Source organism: Crocodylus porosus, unplaced genomic scaffold, assembly GCF_001723895.1.
Source record: "Crocodylus porosus isolate Cpor-Errol unplaced genomic scaffold, CroPor_comp1, whole genome shotgun sequence".
NCBI classification, from domain to species: domain Eukaryota; kingdom Metazoa; phylum Chordata; order Crocodylia; family Crocodylidae; genus Crocodylus; species Crocodylus porosus.
Window position 1 is genome coordinate 12,119,117 of NW_017728915.1, and position 17,616 is coordinate 12,136,732.

Sequence of the window (17,616 nt, forward strand, 5' to 3'; positions counted from 1 at the left end):
CGGTCTTCCAAGAAGAGTTTGAATCTAAGCATATATCCAGGTCCACCTGCTTTCTTTCCACTGGTAAACCACTGGGTAGAAAAACATCCACCCCAATCTCAGACTACAAACAGCTGAAATCACTTATGTCAGCAATGAATTTGGCCCATAATACATTACAAACACTTCTAGTCTTTCTCACGTGAGAGCCTGAGGTCCCCAGAGGCATTATTTCCATTGGAAATGAGAACTGCTACAGTATCCTGGGGCATCATTCATGTCATAGCATGATGGCCTGAAATTAACCAGCATTACCATTGCATGTAGTTTTACAAAGCAAATCTGTATCAGAATCCATCTTTTAACAGTGTCCTACAAGTGTATTTTGCTGTTCTACACAGTGGTAAGGATGAGACGAATGAATCTGACAATAAAGGGGTTTAAGTGACAGCTGCATGAGCTTTAAAATGCCAGAATTTCTATTATTACCCAAATTCAATCTTACCATGCTTTTCCCCCCTCTGTCCACCTGCTCACCTGGGACCTGGAGTATAGCTGAGTCCAGGTACTGGGTTTTACAAGATGTCACACTAAAGGAAATAGTAAGGCATATACAACTCAATACATCATACATAGCCTTTCTTTTTCCTTCACATAAGAAATGCCCAAGTCATACATGCCTTAAAACACTAACCATTCAGTAGATCTAAATCAAATACTTTTTCATACATATATGTATAAACATTTATATACGTACATGCACTCCTGTAGGAAGAGGAGGAGAAAGATTAACCGAATCAAACCAGTTCAGAGGCCATGGATACAGTAATAATAATAATTCTTAATACCATTAAGATTAGAATTTTTAGATGAGTTTTTATGTAACCTTTTGTTGAAAGCTTACATGGCTTTAATCTCTGCAAGTGTGCTATTATCGTTGCTCATATTTAATAACCTTACTGTGTGGCACTGTACTTGCATAATTGTAATCAAGGACCAAATAACATAATGTACCCTGTCATTCAAAGTTTCTTACAGTTTCATACAGAAAATTCATTTTCTTTCTCTAGTCTGAGATATAATGCTGATAGAAATTAGACAAATAATCTCCTCCAAATGCCTGAAATCAGAGTAACCAAAGAGTTGACAGAATCAAACAACAAAAACATAGCTTCAAACAGGCACAACAACATACAGGCTCATGCATATTTTGTACATATTTATGAAAAACTTATAACAAATTATGTTTAAGAGTCCACTGTATACTGTAATTATTACAGCAAAAATAACACCCATTTCCACGGTTTTTCAATATCAACATTAAAAATCTCTGCAATTGTATTTCACTGCTTTTTCCAATATCCAAAATATTAGCTGGCTGTACCTGCAACAATGAATGAAAAACGGATATACCATTCCCTCTACATGGGGCAGAGGGTGTAAAATGAGCCTGATAAGCATATGCACTCTACTCAGGCTCTTCCTCTTAACCACAAAAGGAAAGGAAACAAATGGAGTACTCTAAGCAATAGCCTTGCTTCCACTATGGGTGAATTTCCAAGCAGAAATCCACCAAAGAACTATTCTTGATCAGACTCTACCCAGCATGTCTGCCAAGCTCATAATGCCAAAGGGTAAATTCCTTGTGCAGGTGATTCTAAGAACTGCATGGAGCCATGACAGTAGGGGGAGGCATGCATTCAAGGAAACAGCACCTCCGAGCTGAATGGTTTTAGGATACCTGCTTGGTTAGTGGCCAGGTATTCTGCCATTTCAGTGTGATAGTCCTGAGAGGACTAGTAAACACTGTGAAACTAACTGAGTTTCCCATCCCCATGTTTGCCTCATTTGATGAACAAATAGGACCACTATGCATAATGCAGTTGGGGGAGGAGAGAGTTAAACATCTTCTAGTGGAACACTTCATAAACAACACTGCATTTGCAGAAACATGAAGTTTAATTCAATCTAACCTACAGTCCACATATGGTAAATATGCAGCCCTATGTATTTCCCAGATACTTCTATTCCTATCATTTCTCTGAATGATATGCATGGAAGCAATGTATCTTAAATGCATGAGAAGTATGTTTATACATATTTATATACACACCCCTTCAAACGGACACTTGCAAATAATCCCAGCACTCCAAAGGGTTCAGCAATTAGGGGGAATTTTCAGCACCATAGACGTGGATTTAGTCATATACTTCTCATTACCAGAGACAGGCTATGCAGCAATTCCCTCAACACTGAGAATATTTGACTTTGACTCCAAACAATGTAAAAATATCTCAACCTCAATATAATTTATGTTCCCTCAAAAAAACCCTAAAATGCTGTAAGCCTCACTCAGGCATCTGATGTTCCAGTTCCCTCTGTTACAATGTATGATCTGGTGTTTTACTTCACGTACACTCTTTGCTTCCTTATGATTTCTTAGACAAAGAAACAAAATGTCTGCTATGCGCTGAGAGTATAAACACAGTTGACTTGTTTTCCCCAAAGCATTGATTTTATGCACTTTTAAAATAACTATTTTCATTCTGTTTGCATAATCAGCTGGGACATTGTTCCTCTACATTCGCAGAAACACAGATGGAATTGCTGATTTAGGGTCTTTAGAGAGATTTTACTGTATTCTCCAGAATCTAAGCTTTTATTAAAATAAGGTTTCTAGCACTTCTGGTTGTGAAGATAGCTTGGACAATGTAAATTGATGCATGGTTATCTTGTTGAGTCCACAGACAAAGTGATGCAATAGCACCAAGGGAACAGTGAACTTCCCCCATTTATTTTATTGGGTGTTTACTTGGGGCCAGATGCTCCCCTCTGTTGTGCAGTGTGGCGTTAAATGAGAGATAGAGGGAAGAGGAAATAAAACCAACAGAGAGAAGAGAGGAGAATCTCAATAGCACACTTCCCAGGGACCTACAGATACCCTCCTCTGCTAACACAAGGCTGTTGGGAGAATTTGGGGCTGACTCTTGCACATAGCATGTTTTTCACTAAAGACAGTGAAAAACAAACTGACAAAAGTTAATGGTGATTCAGGCAGTATTACCTTTCCATCAGTGCCTACAGCTAACTTCTTATGTGCAGGAGATACAAGGCTCATGAGGTAAGGAACAATGTTCCTTATGGCTGGATGGCCCCTGGTGAAGCACAGCAGATGAGAAGTCCTTCCATGGGAGGCACCAGGATATACATGGAAGGAACCTGATTTTTCACAAGATCCCTGGGGTTGTAGGTTCTCTGTCTCTAAAGAAGCTGCAAATTTCCCCCCCTCTTATACAGATTTTTTCATCTTACATTTTTCCATGGGAAAGGTTCATTTAGTCTTTCAGCTAAATTACAGGGATAACAACTCTACATATTTGTGGGAAAGCCATACAGGAATCTATTCGTGAATGCACCATCATTGAACTGTATAACTTGGGAAAAACAATGAAAACACAGTCCAATGTAATCTATACAAGAGGACTACACTATCTAAACCATATTGTGTATGATCACACTATAACTAAATCCTACAACAAACAATTTTTTTATAACGTATAATGGACTTAAACCCCAAAAGAGAAATGCAATGCAAAGAACTGAACGCATTGTTTTAAAAAAAAGAACATCTGCCCTTAGGTCACAGCAAGACCATGTAAAAAGAGTTGGTGGCACATACTAGGGAAAGTGGGAAAAGGAAAGAAAGAAGGCCAGGGAACTATGAAAGAAAAGAAAAAAAATGTGTAGTCAGATACACACTGGACATGTCTACACATGCAATTGATGCGACTAAATATATTCTGGCTCAGTTTGAGCTGGCATAAATTAATCCTGATGTCACTGTTTACATGCGCATTTAAGTGCAGTAATTTACTGAACTGCTGGATACCACTTGTATCAGATGGGACTATCCAGCAGTGCAGTAAATTAGTCTACTGCACCCTAACTGCACTGCACATGTAGATGGTAATGCTTTACTGCAAATTAGTCTGCTGTGCAGTAAAACGTCTTGTATAGCTGCATCCTTGAGAATATCCAAACAGGAATTTTCATAATCACTAAATATCTGTATCTCTTACTTTATCGATCCATATTTTATAGATAACGGTCTTAGTGCAGCAGTGGCAGAGAAAATGGTTCAAAGATCGAAGAAGTTTTTTCCTTTTAACATCTATGATTCTGTGGTTCATACTGGTACAAATAAAAATCACATAACACAAGTCACATGCTGGCAAAAAGTCTACCCACTTGGATTCAAAATTCTGAAATTATAGCTTTCCCACTGTAATTACAGTAAAGGAATATCCCTGATGATCAGTTATCACAGTGGAGACCTGAAGTGACCATTAACTGATGGGTGAGAAGAACTAATGGGAAGCAGAAGAATGGTAGTTAATACCCATCTCCAACTCGCATCTACAACAATACCTTGCTGAACACTTCCTGTTGTATTCAGAGAAATGTCAAAATGTTAATCTTTAAGCTCAAGCCTGGGGGTAGAAATTCTAGGATTCTTTTCTAGTGAATATCAGCAAAATATCCCAACACCTTCAAAATGTGCACGTGTGTGTGTACATATATACCTACAAAACTACGCTGGTTTGTCTTGTAATTTTTTTTCCCATTACAGAGAAATGATAAATTCAATTGTCCAGGTGAGGGCCTACACAGTATACAGGACCCAGATCTAGAATGTGTAAATGAAACACACTAATTCCACCCATTTTCCACAACCGAGTCCCCAAAGACCATAGAATGCTTCATAAATGCCTCCTGTAGATAAAAACTGTAGTACCTAATACTAGTATAGTAAATGCATGCAATTCTCCATATTTTTTTCCTACAGATTAAAAATCTTTCTGCCCACAACATCAATGACTTCACACTATATATCGAGACTTTAGACCTTTTGGTGGTGCCGACCCATTCACTTTATAAGATACGATATACAGTACTGGCTTTGAGCCATCTCACTACTGATCTTTGATGCTTTGTTCTCTTTTACTTTAGGATGGAAAAGAACAAATAATGCTGAGATCTTTTCTTTCTCCTGAGTCTTTCTGATGTCTATCTTCAGAGCCCTCTGAACATCCAATTTATGTCATTCCTTCTCTTTCTTATGCTGTGGATTTGAAAAGAATGAAGGTAATATAATAACCTGAGATCTATGGAAGATTGAAATGGCCTTCGGAGTAAACTTCAGTGTTAGTCTTACAACTATCTTGCCTGAATGGGAACTATTAAATTGCTTTTCAATAGATAATGCAACTAGTCCTGAAATTCCTCTTGGAAGAAGTTATTGCCATGGGGAACACTTTAATGATAATAAAGCAGAAGGTGCCACTGCCTTAAGAAGTACTTCAGATAAGTATTTTGTCCAAAAGTTAATGCCATGCATAGTTCAAATTTACTGTAAAGAACTTATGAATTGTTTGTTGATCAATAAGTTATTGTGACTGATGTAAGACACTCATGCTTGCCAATGACATAAATGGGCATTTGCTGAATAAGCTGACTAGTAAGGCCATTACAACTTCGTATGAAAAGTTCTCTTAGACCATCATGTAAAGATTCTAAAGTCTATTTGTATCAGCTATTTATATAAAGCATATTTCTTCATTAGTTAAATCAGGACATGATTCAGCAGCCCGTAGGTATTCAGCAGAGCACTCAGGCACATAGTTAGGTCCAAATGACTTAAATGCATGGACTTAAGATTTTTCTGAATACGGCTTAACTGAGACCTTAAGGATCATCTCTTTACATCAGTGTTTGAACATATCCTCCCTGCATACCTGGTTAGTCGAGACTTTTCTGATATATAGCATTGTAAAACTATTTCATTACACAGAGGTCCTTATGCTGTTCTTATCATAGCTCTGGCTGCAGCATCTGAACAAGCACTTGCCATAAGCTTAAAGCAATATAGGGGTGGACATTTCAATCATGTATCAAGGATACCTTTTAAACACACTTGCAGAATCCCCTTTTTTGCTTGGTAGCCATTCTGTTAGGTTTAAACTGTATAAGTCTATGTGTAATATTCAACTCTGAAAAAACAAGTCTTCCCTGTTAGGCAGATGACACAAGCTATCTACGGGGAACTGAAAGGCTAAAAAAACCCTTGCTTGGTCAGCAAGTAAGTTCAGGTTCCTGCAGGCTCATCCTTCCAGATTTCTGTGGATTAATGGAACAAGAAAGAACATGTACAAGAAAGCATTAATTTCATTCCTTTGACAATGGATCCACTGTTAGGACTTCTCTTGTTCTGTGCCTATTAAAGAGCAGTTGTTTGAACATAATGAGAATATGGTCTTTCAAACATTTTGTTTTGTTTGTTTGAATATTGTTCATTAGACTACATTTTTCCTGGTTAATTGTACCAGGCCTGCCACATCAGTGATCTCTTTCTATGAACTGCTAATGCCAGGTTTTCTTCTGTTCCTTCCAAAAAACAGACATTATTTTTTTGTGCTTGGACCAGCAGACTTACTCTGTCCTATTAGGTGAAAAGAGCAGCCCTTGTAGCAAATATCCTTTCTTCCTTTGTGACCAAAATCCCTGTGGAGGAACTGCTATTTTTAATATCCATATTTTCTAAGATGAATGTGGGTCTACAGAGAGTGGGACATTTTAGATGGCCTCCTTTGTGTTTGAATTTAATCTGGAGTGTTTTAGGAAAGATGACAGCATTCTGTCATGAGAGGGTAACTCTTAGCATTTTCTAATAGAATTTCCATTTTACTTCATTTTTCCCTCAAGTTGCACCGTGATCTAGCCTTATACGTTTTGGTTTTCTCTTTCTTTTTTTTTCTTTCCCTTGGAAATGGCAATACAGATTGTTTCCCTATCCTGCTCAGATGACAGGCCTGGATTAGCTTCTTTTCTGTAGCAGATATTAGTTTGATCTTTGCTTCCCCTACCTTAATGATTTTACCAGGCTCTCTTTACTGAACCAGGTCTGCCTCTTCACCCAGAATAAGATGCTGGTGGACTAGTTTGGAAGCTACAGGAGAAATCTTAATGTTATTTGACATTTTTTCTGACAAAAATATAGAAAAAATCTCTTACTCCTGTGCAACTGCTTCTGTGAACTACTATTTGCTCTTCTTTCAGACTGTTTGGTGCACCTTTCTATCTGAGCTTTGTATACCTTTGAAGAGTGGGTTTGCTTTCAGACAAAGTAAAGGAGTATCTACTTCTGCTCACCAGGCTAAAAAAATAATTATATCTGATGTCTGTGTAGTTAGCAAACAAATGAAGTGTGTTATTGTCCACATTTATTGGCTTTTAGGGATTCAGTCCAACTTCCACAGAAGGCAACAGACTCTTAATCACTTCTATGGCAGGTAGTGCCTTACTGAGACCTATTTGCCTTTAATATGAGGATTTTCAGAAATATCCTCCCAACTTGTTCCAGATCACAAGTAAAAAGAACAATATAGTTGTAAAATTCAGCAGAATCATTCATTTTTGCACGCAGCCATCTGTTAATTTCTGTGGGTTTGTGTGTGGAATTAATTCATAACTTAAGAATTGGATGAGAAGGTTGCTAGCTTGCTAATTTTATTTTTTAAACCCATTTTAGAATTCTAGAAGACTGTAAGAGTGCTAAATTGTGACAATATTCAAAAAGAAAAAGTGGGAAGACCCAGATCCCTATAGCCTAGCTAGCATGACATTGATCCTTGGCAAAAAAAAAATGCAAAAGCTGACACAGGAGTCAAATGTTAAAGAATTAGACATAATTAATATAATTCAACTTGGTTTTATGGCAAATAGGTGTTGTCAAACTTAACTTTAATCTGTAGCAAGATTACAAGTTTGGTTGATAAACATACCTATGAAATGCAACAGAATTGTACAAGGTACTGCGACTGGTACTATTTGACATCCCAATTACAAAGTTACCACAGAATAAAATCAATAAAGCATGCATGAAATGAGTTATGAACTGGTTAGCTGACAGACCTCCAAAATGCTTCACTGGGGAATCATCACTAATGTCTCATTTGAAAAATTGAAATAAAATACCAATGGGCTGTTTTCATTTGAATTTTTCTGGGATCAGTATTAGGCCTAATGCTATTTGACATTTATATCAATGATTTGAAAGTAAATATAATATTATAGCAGAAACAACCTGCAGATAACTTATGGATTGGCAGAGCAGCAATTTGTGCGATTGTCCTAACCTCCTCATAAAAAGATCTGGATCAGTTGGTAACTTGGACCTATTCCAACATATAATAGTGCTCAACACAATTTGCCATTTAAGAGTAAGAAATGCAGAGCTGTTCTAAAAATTGTACCTTAGAAAGCAGTGGCTCTGAAAAGGACCTAGAAGTCGCATTGAATAAGAAACTCAACATGAACTCTCAGTGTGATGTTATGGTACTATAGGGCTAATGTAATCCTTGAATATATCACCAGGAAGGTAGTGAGGAGGAGCAGGAGCATAGTTTTGCCTTTGTATATGGCAATCCTGAGAGCAGTACTGTAATACTGTGAATGGTTCATGTACCCATATTTATTAAGAATGCTGGAAAATTAGAGAGAATATAAGAAAGAGCCAGAAAAAAATATCCAAGGACTGGAGAAAGAACTTCATGATGAAAAGCTAAAAAAATTGTTGAGTTTATCAAAAAGAAGATTGTGAAATGACTTGACTGCATTGTATAACTACCTTGAAAGAGAAAAGAGGTAGAACCCAGCAGAAAATGCTGTAAGCAGCACTGGCTGGAAGCTGAAGCCAGGCAAATTCAGACATGTACAGAATTTTAAAAGTTAAGGTGATTAATCAATAGAACAAACTAACCAGGGAAGTAATGGGCTTTTCATTTCTTGATGTCTTCAAATGAGGGTTGGATGCCACCCCAGAAGACATGATTCAGCCAAGCACAAGCTATGTGGTTCAGTATGAGAGTAACTGAATGGAAGAAAACGAATGTTATAGTGCCAATCTGTACATAAGTTTGGGAAAGTCAGACCAGGCGAAAAATGGGTAGCCTGATTTAACTTAGTTCACCCTAGGAGGTGAACTAAGATAAATTGAGAACTGGTTAGCCTAATCTTTCAAACAACTGTACACATTTGGAGTGTAGCCCCACCCCTCAACCCTGACTGGGTTAATTTTAGACTCTGGTCCTCTGTCTTAGGCAGCCAACTTTCCTGTGAATCCACCAGCCCCTTTGCCCTCCTCTCCACCATTCATACCCGCTAGTCTCCTGCCCCTGCATCCTGACTTACTTACAACAGGTTCCTGGTATGGCTCCCAGCACCCGTGAATATGTGCACATTAGAGCTGTGCAAGGCTTTGGGTGCTGATTTGATCTGGAGGAGATTCAGCCTGATTCAGCAGCCAAATCTCCGAATCCAAATCAAGTCAGACCAATAAAAGGGTCCGAATCAATTCAAAGTGCTCTGAATTGATTCAGAAAAGATTCAGAGTTTCGGAGATTCGGGCAGTCCCTGCTTGCCACTGCAGGGAACTGGACCCAGACTCCGTGCCAGTAAGAAGGGGGTGGGGCAGAGCTGGAGTAGAGGGGAGAGGACCATGGAGGGTGGGATGGCCAGAACCAAGGGGGTTAATGAGTAAATTATAGTAAAAAAGATTTGCTTCTTGAGAGCACGTAGCAATGGCATAATAGTTAATATTAGCTAAGGCAAAGCTTGCAAGATTGTTTCCTGCAGACATATCCTGTCTGTCATAAGTATAACTGTAATGTTAAAATTAACTGTCTGTACCAATCATACGACTAAACATGGGCCCCAAAAAGCAGAATTAGAAAACAGAACTGCAAACTTTAGCTGACCTAACAGTTCTTGCTTAAAGGTCAGTAAAAATGACAAACCTGACTACAAGGTATAATTAACACATTTAAAAAATTCCAAAAGGATGTAACCAAGTGGGTTGAACTTAGGCGGAGAAAATGCTAATCTCAGACCCCAAAGTGATGTGGTATGATTTGCTTATTAGGTAAACCCAAGTTTAGACAGTAGCTTATTATGATAATTTCTAACACTTTTTAACCCCATAGGGTAACAGCTGTAGGGTAAGATTGTGAGTGGCCCTAAAACCAACAGATTAGCATAGGACAAGATATAAAGGAACACGCACATCAGGTGACCAGTAAGAAGGACGGAACAGAATGGTCATTGCTGTTCTAAGCCCGGACTCCAGACTCCCAGTGTAAGCAAGGACCAGATCCTGACTAAGGGACCTTCCCCGGTGCTCCCTCCGACAGAATGGATCAGGGACGCCTAACTTCTCTGGATCAACTTGGCGTGTACCTGGCACTGAGGGACTATCGATAAGTTGCCAACCAAGTGGGAACTCTTTGTCAATTTGTCTGTCTGTTCTTATTATCACTGACATTTTTTAACTTTTACTACTATATTGTCTGTTTATTAGCTTAACCTTTTATTGTTATACGTGTAAACCATATTTTGCTGCTAAAACATATTTTTGTTGCTATTTTGCTGCCATAAGTAAAATTTATCTTTACTGTAATAAGTGAAACTTGTTTTTGCTTCACTCCCAACTCCGCCACCTTGATCCCGAACCAAACAGCCCAGTGGCTGATACAGTTGCAGCGTCCAGTTGGCCTGCAACCAAATTGATACACTCACAGTGCCCAGTTGGCCTGGGACGGGGGGGGACCTCCGGCAGGCCCCAACTCCTGCCTGCTCTCCCAGCCCCATCATGTCTGCCCCGCCTGCCTGGCCCCAGCATCTGGCTCTTAAAAGAAAAAAAAAAAGAAAAAAGCCCCCACTCACTGGCTCCTGCCAGGTGGGGGGTGAGGGGATTAATCCCCGCTGCCCCCACTATACCTTGCGCTGTGTGGGTGGCTCTGCCACAAGCCTCCATCCCCCACCTGCTCTCCCAGTCCCATAGATAGCTAACCTGCCCAGCCCCAGCTCCTGGTACTTAAAAAAAAAAAAAAAGCACTGCACTCACTGGATACTGCAGCAGCTGTTGGGGCTTCTGGGGGCTTGTGGCAGAGCCCACCCATGCAGCATGGGGCAGTGCGGGGCAGTGGGGATCTGCAGGAACTAGTTTGTGTGGGGCTTTTTTTTTTAAAGAGCCGGGAGGCTGGGGCTGGGGTCATTGATGGGGTTAGGAGAGTAGGCAGGGGATGGGGCCTTTTGGATTCAGTGGCCAAATCTCCAAATCAGATTTGGCTGAATCGATTCAGGACAGTGATTCGAATCACCAAACTGAATCACTATCCCCTGAACTGGACAAATCCAAATCCGAAGTGAATACTAGCCACTTTGCACAGGCCTAGTGCACATGCTGCACCTGACCTACAATCAGGCAACTTAAAGCAAACCATGTGATTGTAGATGGGGTACAGCAAACACATATCCTATGATACTATGTATATTAATTATATACTTTCTGTAAATAACAGATGACTGCCTCTACTATGTAGCTCTGGAAACTGCACACAGCATCTAGTATAGGTGTTTCAGCAGAATGAAAGAACTTCAGCATGGAAGTCCCATAAAGAACATCTTAACATTTAAGAGTAAGAGTAGTAGGAAGAGAAGGATTCCAAACTGAGGAATAACAATTGTCAATAATACTTGAATGTAATTCTATGTCTATTAACAGAACATACAGACCAAATTCTCCATTCTCTTATACTTACTGGCCTAACTTGGACCAGTTAGGGCCACTCCTTATGTAGACAGTTTTTACTGAAAAGAGAAATAAACTAGACGATTTTAGCAGGTGCTCAAGCAAACTAATTTAAAAAAATACATACACATATATAGTAACTTACAAAGATACTAAAAAAGGGAAAGCCTGACAAAGCAATATGCTTAGTTTCTCATTTAAACTGTTCCTCTTAATGCCTCATGGAGTCACTAATGTTAAGAAGGTCATACTAAATCAAAGGACATCATCTGCCTGGTCAAAATGTCATTATGGAGGAATCGGAAAAAAGGAGCTGTATTACAAGTCACCTTTTCAGCTCTCAAAAACAAACTATTAATGGAGAAAGTCAGTCACTTACAGTGCATTACAGGACCAAGGTCACCAGGGAAACCACTAGGCCTCACTGGCTACCCATAACAGCACAAGAACAACTTGATTAGTTGCAATAACCTTCTGGCCTTGCAAAGGGACTGATGGAAAGTCAAATTTCTCAGCAGGCTGCAAAGGCAGAAAGAACAGTTCTTTTTAGATGAACAGTTCTGTAGGCTAAACTACTTGGGAACTGTGCTGAAATATTTAGGATCCATTATTGTTTCTCTGCAGTGCTCATTTCTCGGTTATCCCCGGAATGACTGTATACATTACATTTTTATGTTGATAATTTAAACTGTTCCTTGAAAAAATGAAGTTCAGTAAAGTCAAAGTTATCCCAAGGACTGCAACAGTTGATGTGGGATGAAACTTATGAATTGTAAACTTTTAATTTATAAAAATCAAAGGATGGGCATATGATACAAGTGGGTAAATTATCTTGGAAATAACTTATAACCACAATGTCAGACACATTTAATCTCTCGCTTTGGAATCTAAATAAGCTGAAAGCAGGCTTTCAATATGTACAGGAATTATGATCCCTTAGTGTTTTGTCTGCACTAAGTCATTCATCATGTTACCTGCCCAAAAGAGCCTGTAGTTTGACCTTTAATAATATATACCCAATGCACCACCATGCATGAATACACACACACACACACACACACACACACACACAAACAAAATCTGGGCAAGGACCTGGGGCCCCGTGTTACACCTTTGTGATTTTTAAATAATCAGCTGCATATAAACTACTAAACATTAGACAACCATTTATTATCCTAGCTGCATACACTGTTGTATTAGCATACTGTATAGTGGTATGGTGAGAGGAAGGAGAAATCACTCTACAAAACAGACACTCTTTTTTAGCACAGTAATATTTATTTTAGCAAAGAAATATAAATATTATATTACCTTTATTCAATTAAAATTATTCTGAACATTATGAATAATAGGAAGGTTTTTTAATTTGTCATAATCCCTCTAAAAAAATGGTGGCTGTTTTTCCAGAATCTGCTATAGTAACTATGCCCTATGTTGGTGATGTTAGCAAAACGCTAGTCTTTACAGTACAGAGCCACACATAAAGATGCATTATTTTTGTTTAATTCATTATATAGATATATATATAATTTATAATTTTCACACCTTATATTATACAGCATCTCAAGTTGCAGCAAGGGAAGTTTAGGCAGGGTATTAGGAAAAACTCTCTCACTAGGAGAGTAATGAAGCACTGGAATGGGTTAGAGAGGTGGTGGAATCTCCAACCTTGGAGGTTTTTAAGGTCTGGTTCGATAAAGTCCTGTCTGCAATGATCTACTTGCTCCTGCTTTGAGCAGAGGGTTGGACTAGATGACCTTCTAAGGTCCATTCCCATACAAATTTTCTATATTTCAAAGAAGGAAGCATGTGCAAGGGCCAAAGCACAGAGTTGCTTGTTTAAAGTTCTTATTCTCCATAACCTGACTCTGCTATTGCTTTGCAATCTGGCCCTAGGAACATAATTTAATTTCCCATTGCCTCTTTCCAAAGTGTATTAGTAATTATATATCAGAGATGATAGGAATGCAAATTAATTATACTTAAAATATAAAGTAATAATGTTGAGTGCCCTTTTTGTATCCCTAGTTTGTATCCCTTGTGTATCTCCTTTGGTGCCCTACAATTTGGGCTACAGGTCTTCAGAAACTATGAATACATTTCCTTTGGGCATCCAAACATCAAACACTCTGATTTGCAAGACCCTTTTAAAGACTTCGTACTGAAATCCTCATATGAAGAAGCTATGGTAGTGCATAATATGATAAATAGTTTTTAAAATAATTACACGATTAATTTTGTGGGCAAGTACAGAAAACAGTATAAAATCAGTATCATTAATGTTGAAATTTGACCTACAAATGGTTTACTTCTTTTTCTTTGATGCCAGTGTAAATAAGTGAAATGAAAAAATGGTTACACTGATAGGAGTCAAAGAATGCCACCCATTAGTTATACATAGCCCACATTATTGTATTATATATTTATAGTTAACTAGAAACACGTGCAATTAGTTCAGCATTGCTCAAAGTGAGGTACAGGATGTGCATTACTCTGTACAATTAGAACCCTTTTTGTGTAGCCAGATCAGTAAACTAGATGTTGACTCTTCAAAGACCTATCCACATGCTTAACTTTATGTACTTTGTGTTCTCTTAGCACAGAGTGAATATGGCTATAGTAATTCAGGTTTGAGTACTAGCTGTGATCTCCTTTACTTCACTCTGCCTCTTAGTGCCATATGAATATGGGTATATTAGTCTGTTGAGGCAGAGCTAATTAGCCATCTGCAGTACTACGCTAGAACCAGAAGTGGTGACAATCGCTTTTGGGCCCAGAGGTGTATCGAATGTTCATGGCTGTGGTACAGATTTTGATTGCTTTAAGGTGATTCTTAGATGTCAAAGACAGCTTCTTCTTAATCTCTACAGATATGTTATGATAAATTGTTTTGGAGGGAAAAGGAGGAAGTAGGGAGGTTTTAGAGACAAGATAATGCGTCTAATATGCCCTAAAATAGCTATCAATGCAGTCAGATGTAAATGAAGTTGGTTAACTAACTTAAGTATTTAATTTAATCTTCTAAACTGAACTGTATTTCTACACAACCCCTCCAAGGTTGCAAATTAGGTATGGGGATGAAAACAAAGGGGGAACTCTTAATCCACAACTCCCAGACTAATGAATCACTGTGAAGAAATCTAACCATGATAGATGGTCCCTATGGGTGCTGGCAAACATGGGAAAAAAACCAAACTGCTTTACCGGAAGAGGAATCACATCAATTTGACTGAATAAGCTGACTGAATAAGCTATTAGATAAAAGCACCAAAAAGCCCCACTGAAGAGTGCGAGCTATACAGATGCTGGAGAGCTAGATCAAACAGATGTGATTCTTCTGGGCATGAGTCGTGCTCAGTGCAGGGGTGCACCGAGCTGACAGTAAAGCACTGTGTTTCCCCCCCCATGTTTGTTAGCAGTCAGTGTATCATGTCAAAAGGAAGGAAGTTAAGGGCAAAACATCTTCAGGATGATTTCTTCACCTGTTTTTAGAAATTATGTTTTAGTGAATGTATCACATGGCCTATAAGCACGTTGAATCCTTTGTTCTCTAGAGACCTGATCCTGCAAGGTGCTGTGCACTCAGTTCTCACAGTTGAAAATGAGATTTGATGGCTCTCAGCAGTTCACTGAATTACATCCTAGGTGATTCTCACAAAAGCAATGACAGCCAAAGCTGAAATGTTTAAGCAAGGCTATAACTCAGTTACCAGCTGCTCTGTACAAAGAAATGGACAGTGGAACAATGAAGAGAGAAGGCATTTCAAAATTAAGCTTATTTTAAACATTTATATTTTACCCATGGATCTACCATGTACCCCCCAAGAAATGGACATACAAATTACATTCTATTAAAACTCTACCTTCACATATGCTGCAAACTCCTGTTGCATTTATCCTGGGTACAGATGTCTAAGTTTGCTGTCCTAGAATAAATCCTAAAAATGTTTTCTGCATAAGAGGTAATAACAGTTTATCTCAAGATATTGCAAAGTACACCTGTACAATTATCTCAGCATCACTGAATCAACAATGGCAGAAAAACAGCAGTGCATCAGCCACTCATTAGACTCTGATTAGAAGGGTAATGTGTATACATGCCAATTTTGGGATATTTTTGTTCCAGGACATACACAGGCACAACTCTGCATTTTTCTTTGTGGCTTTAGGGAACAGAAATAAGAGGGCTTCAAGATGAAGCAGAGGAAATTAAAGTTGGAGATAAGGAGAAACTTTTTGGCTATGAGGATGGTCAAGTATTGGAACAGGCTACCTAGAGAAGTTTTAGAATTTCTATCCATGGAAATTTTCAGAAGTAGGCTAGGCAGACACTTGGCAGGGATGATTGTGTCTTGACCAGGTGGCTGGATTAGAGGACCTCATGAGGTCCCTTTTAGCCCTATTTTCCTATGATCCCATGAACTTACACAGGGAAAAAATGCAATGTGTGTTCTTAGACATACTGTTTCTGTTGCCAGGCTGGTACAAATGGTGCCTACAAAATATCACTTAAGAACACACATTGGCAAGGACTTTCTGATAGAGCTGTGTGAAATTTCAGCAGCTGTTTCATTTTGGAGGTATTTCAGCGTATTTTGGCACCCTCCGAAACATCTCCAAAATGAAACAAAGCCATCCAAAATGTTTCCGAAATGTTTTGGATGTTCGGAATGTTTCGGAGGCACCCCCTGGAAATAGCCCAGCACATCCTCTCAGCCCTCCTTTTAAAGTGTGGAGAGGCTGGGGCCAGGCCGGGGCTGGGGCTGGGCAGGGTAGCCATGGGGGCTTGTCTCGCGGCTCCCCCTGCTGGGGCATAGACAGGCACAGCTGAAGGAGGCATGGGAGAAAATCCCCATGGCCTGGCCTGATCCCCCGCTCAGCCCCAGCCTTGCGGTACTTAAAAAAAAAAAAAAGCCCCGTACTCACTGCTTCTAGCTGTGGTAATCAGGGCCTCTGAGGGCTTGTGGTAGAGCCCCCCCGCCCCAGTGCAGCATGGGCAGTGGGGATCGCCCCTCCATCTGGCACCTGCATAGCAGCTGTCCTATGGCATGGGTGCAGCGCGGCTCAGCAGGGTGCTGTGCACTGTCTGGGAACTGGGGCCACTGGGGCCGAGCAGTGCCAGGCTCTGGCTGACAGGTGGAGCAATCCCAGCTCCAGGACAGTGTCTGGTGCCCTGCCGAGCTGTGTTGTACCCATGTGATGCAACAGCTGCTGCGTTGCCCTACACTGCATGGGGGGGAGGGGGGGACTCTGCCATGAGCCTTCAGATGCCTTGATCACCATTGTTGCAGTCAGTGAGTGTGGGGCTTTTTTTTTTTTTATTTAAGTGCTGGGAGGCTGGGATCAGGAGGGGCTGGGGCTGGGAAGGGCAGCTATGGAGGGCTTCTCCTGCAGCTCCTCCAGCTGTGTCTGCCTCTGCCTGGGTGGGGGGAGCCAAAGGAGAAGACCCCATGGCTGCCCTGCCTGGCCCCAGCCTCCCAGCGCTTAAAAAAAAAGAAGCCCTGCACTCACTGCCTGCAGCAATGGCAATTGGGACCTCTGAGGGCTTGTGGCAGACCCCCCCGTGCAGTGCAGATTGCCTCCTCCCCCCTACCTGGCACCTGCATAGCAGCTGTTGCATTGTGTGGGTGCAGTGTGCCTCGGCACGGTGCTGTATGCTGTCCAGGAGCTGGGGCAGCTCCAGCAGTCAGCCAGAGCCCAGCACTGCTCAGCCAGAGTGGCCCCAGCTCCCAGACAACATGCAGCGCTATGCTGAGCCATGCTGCACCCATGTGATGAGACAGCCGCTGCGCAGGTGCCAAGTGGGGGGGGCAATCCCTGCTTTCCCCAACTGTCCCGTGCTGCATGGGGGGGCTCTGCCATGAGCCCTGAGAGGCCCCAATCACTGGTGCTGCACTCAGTGAGTGCAGGGCTTTTTTTTAGTGCCAGGAGGCTGGGGAATGGGGCTGGGCAGGGCAGCCATGGGGGCTTCTCCTGTGGCTCCCCCCACC

The 17,616-nt window shown here is 40.4% G+C and overlaps 1 protein-coding gene across 4 annotated transcripts in view; it reads right to left on the minus strand.

Annotated features, from left to right (window-relative positions):
• FTO (FTO, alpha-ketoglutarate dependent dioxygenase) overlaps positions 1-17,616 on the minus strand; it is a 423,074-nt gene that overhangs the window by 15,670 nt on the left and 389,788 nt on the right. Inside the window, exon 9 of one of the 4 annotated variants that reach the window (XM_019535707.1) lies at positions 517-569. The exons of the other annotated variants lie outside the window; for them this stretch is intronic. Within the exon in view, the coding sequence (XP_019391252.1) occupies positions 517-569 (53 nt within the window). The remainder of the gene's footprint in view (positions 1-516; positions 570-17,616) is intronic. 4 annotated transcript variants of the gene reach the window in all.